The 4,231-nt window shown below is 36.7% G+C and overlaps 1 protein-coding gene across 1 annotated transcript in view; it reads left to right on the top strand.

Annotated features, from left to right (window-relative positions):
* Positions 1-4,013: 4,013 nt before the first annotated feature.
* The window catches only part of LOC115271975 (olfactory receptor 52E2-like), a 64,542-nt gene continuing 64,324 nt past the window's right edge, over positions 4,014-4,231 (top strand). Inside the window, exon 1 of the mRNA XM_029914963.1 lies at positions 4,014-4,198. Within this exon, the coding sequence (XP_029770823.1) occupies positions 4,014-4,198 (185 nt within the window). The remainder of the gene's footprint in view (positions 4,199-4,231) is intronic.

The raw sequence follows: 4,231 nt of genomic DNA on the forward strand, positions 1-4,231 counted from the left end.
TATCTTAGGTAAAAAAGGTCCATTAGGCAAAAGAAAAAGCAAAGAGGCGCCTATTCCAGTGGTTTGATGATGAGAATTTCAGATCTGAAAGCGGGTTAAGGATGACATCCTGTAGCACCCACTATAAAACCCAACTAGGGTAGGATTTTTGTGTCGTGGAGACACTACAGTGAAACTCCACCTAATTCTTTAGGAATTTGCTTTCTGTTGCTTTCTGCCTCTGGCTGTGCTGAACCTAAAGACAGAGAAGCATTCACATCCCTTCCTGTCTTTGAAATATAACTATGCCTTGCAGTTGCAGGTATAGGCTAGGCTGCTTATTCTTGTCCTTTAAGAACTGTTCCTATTGATTTTGAGGGTAAATATAAAACCACTTATTTTTAATATCAATTTTAACATATCTAAAGCTTTGTGAGGGGACCGACAATAGTTACATAGACTGCCATCTTGACCATAGAAACTGTCACATTATATTTTTAAAAACATGGGAAACCTATATTTTTAATATATCCTATTTGATAATAGGTCTGAGTAAAGTTATTTTTTAGTTAATATTCATCTATGATAGTTTTCATTGTTAAATTGTTGTATGATCATTAAAGATTTTACACTCCATAAGGTAGAATGAGAGGAATTAATGGTATCTGTATTGTAATGACCCCAGGACATTTTGACACAATGATGCTATTTCAAAATATGATGTTCTGTATTTTTGACTTATTCATTGAAATTGTATCACATATTATTTTATATATTTCATGTACACTTATAAACAAAAGTGTGTACACTATGCATAAATTCCTAATGCACTTTTGTTTTAATGGAGGTATATTATCTTTGAGTGAATATACTCTTCTGTCCACTTAGGTACTTATTCTGTTTTTGCAACCATTCAAAGCTGTATAATAAAAAATACTTTGTGCAAAGCTCATTTTATATTTGAAATAGATAATATAATTGTTTAATATTTCCAATGATCCTCATTTCTTCATTTACAGCCATTTCAAAACTTCTGCCATTACCCATCAGTTGCTAGTAATCCTTTAGCATTTCTTGTTATGCAGGTTGACTGGCAATGAGGTCTGTCTGTTTTCATTTATCTCAGAATGTCTTTATAGGTAACCAAAGAGGAAAAATAAAATTTGAATGGACATATGTAATTGAACTGGTAATCAAATATTTCCTGTATTGAAAATCCTAGGTACAGGTATCTCACTCCACTATATGTGTAAAGAGGACTTAATATCTCACAACACTGTACAAACTCTTCCAAATCATATAAAAAGGAAATCTACTGGGAAATTCTGCATCTGAACTGAATCAGACCAACTCCAGGATTAGATATTTTTACCACTTATCCCTGTGGCCTCTGTGAGATAGGTATGAAAAATTGTCAAGGGGAAAGATTGAGAAGATCAGTCACGGACAAAGGACAATGGGACAGAAAGTTCACAGATGCCAATCCCCATAGCTAAGGATTCAATGAACCTAGAACACATGGTCAGGTCAGTGCATGGAGGTAGTGAGGGCTCAGGTTGAAAATGGGTGTCCTATGCAAGGTTACTATGTTTGAGCTTAGAATATGGATTAAGTACTATTTTATCTGGGAAACAACAATTCGTAGAATTAGGCTGCAAAATATTACTTAGAAGGAGTTAGACTTTATCTATCTTTATATCATATATAAATGATCCTATTTGTCTTTTTTTGCCCCACATTTGTAATATCTTTATATAAATTCTTATCTATGCCATTTTTTTCTTAGGTTTCTGTTTCTCTAAATCATAGTCTAGGAATTTTGCTAGTAATCTCGGAGGATTTAATCCCTGGTCACAATTTATAGTAGAAAATGTAATTAACTCATTTTTCTAAAATTACAAGCAGCTAAAGTCTTAGTATAAAATGACTCTCCTTGGATTCTATTTTTAAAAAAGCAAATAGAGCTGTGCTGCTTGATATTTTCCTTGTGTTTCTATTCCTGTGGAGGAATGAAGCACGAAAGATGAATTTTCTTGAGTATGTACTACAGTCAAGTGAAAGAGGTATGGTCAACCATGGCTGACCACTGCTGGCTTAATATGATATGATATGCATTGTGTGGTCCAATTTCTGAATCTAATGGGGAAAATCTTGCAACTTTTTTCTATTTGCTGAAAATTTTATTTTTTCATTGTATTTTTTGTTCTGTTTTTGTTTTTATTTAATGTTTCCAGTTTGATCTTGCTAATTTTAAATGAAAGTTAGTTTTCCTTAAATATATCTGAAGATCCAACACTTTAAAAATCCATCTAAAAATAAGTATACAGTGGGTTGATAAAGTATAATTTCTGTTTCTGCTGTGGGTTCTAGGGAATGAGTGAAATAGACTTCTGAAACACAATGAATATCTGAGGTGAGCAGTGGGATATTACTGAGAGTTTATTTTCAGACATAAACCCAAGATAGGCATCTGGGTACTTAAAGGCTTGTTCCTGGCCAGCATCCTGTTACTGGATGGTGGCTGTTTCCTGGAGTTTGAGTTCTTAAAGAACACAAAATAAAAAGCACAACTTGTGTTTAAGAAAACACACAACTTTTCTCTCCCTCCATCCCTCTCTCTCTTACTCTCTCTCCTCTCTCTCTCTCTCTCTCTCTCTCTCTCTCTCTCTCTCACACACACACACACACACACACACACACACACACACACACACACACTGATGCAGACACTCCAGCACACATATACCTAATTTTAGAATGGGTTTAGCATTTATTTTATTTTTTACCTGGTTATGGTTCCCCAAGAAATATGGAGCTATATAAAGGATAAAAATGGAGTCTGTGCTACTTCATCCTGATCTTGAACCACTCTGCCTCAAGGGAGAGACCCAGGGAATAAGATTCCCTTATTTCATTATTTGAGCTTATGACTGATTAGGTGTTTCTTCATTGTGTTGAAGACATTGCAAAAGCACCGTTCCCTATGTCCTTTACACAGTTGCAGAAGGCAGGTCTTTCGCCAATCAGACTTTGTTGTTCCAGACAGTTCTGTGCTGCTCAAAAATGCCTTCTTGCAGGTGCATGCTCCCTGAAGACTTCTGGCCAGTCTTTTGTCCACATTCCCAGTTCAGGCAGAAGGAGTGAACTCTGTACATGCTAGTTCTGTAGCAGTGGTGAAATCAGCAAGTTTTCGCAGAGGAACTGATGTGGCATGGAGAGTACATGAAGAAGCTTTCAAATACCACTCGAATCCATCATTCCCTGAGCACTCTAAAATGCAGTGGGCTATGACATGGGATGGTCTTGGGAAAATAGAGACATGAAAGAAACTAGACATAAAGTTTATCATTATCTTTCTTTCTGGGATGTTTCAAGTATAGAGGTATGTGTATAATCCAGCCTGGGTATGCTGCTGGGCAGGCATCCCAGAGTGTCTGTGCTTTTGATTGTGATAATGTGAACTTCTGATATTGTGTTTCTCTCTTTTTGACAGGATATTTGGCTGGATCTTGGCATTTTCTCTATGTCCATAGTGATACAGGAATCATTAGATAATTTCTACATTTCCTAATTATGGAAGTGTCTTGTATATCTGTGCCTGTCACCTTACTTTCTAGCTGACCTATCTCCTTTAGGATTATACCTGCATTTCCATGTGTGCATCCTTAATTTTTTGTGTGTTCATCCTTGATTTTTCATGCGTTCCTCTTCAGACAGGAGCTTTACAAAAGGTACAGGGCATACAAAATTATTCCATACTTAATATCAAGTTCTGTGTCTTATAACTCTGCCACAGGCTTGCTGATGAGCCTTGTGTGTTAACCAGAAATGAGAAATAAACTCTTTGAGACTGGCCCATTCAAATGATTATGGTTCAGCTCATAATAAGAAATATATATTAACAAGTCCTTTCAAATAGCAACCTTTTTCATTTTTACTACATATTGAAACACTAAGCTAATCATAAACATAGTTGAAGCTTCTTTTTCCCCCTCCTTCCAGGAATGGCAACTCCTTCTCTGTCACTTGGGAGGATGTTTTATCCCAACAGGAGCATTTTTCACCCAGCCACATTCTTCCTCGTTGGAATCCCAGGGCTGGAAGAGGCCCATGCCTGGATCTCCCTGCCTTTCTGCTCTGTTTACCTGGTGGCTTTGCTGGGCAATGCCACCATTTTGCTAGTCATCAAGATGGAGCAGGCCCTGCAGAGAGAGCCCATGTTCTACTTTCTGGCCCTCCTTTCAACTATTGA

This window comes from Suricata suricatta, chromosome 11 (assembly GCF_006229205.1).
Source record: "Suricata suricatta isolate VVHF042 chromosome 11, meerkat_22Aug2017_6uvM2_HiC, whole genome shotgun sequence".
NCBI lineage: Eukaryota > Metazoa > Chordata > Mammalia > Carnivora > Herpestidae > Suricata > Suricata suricatta.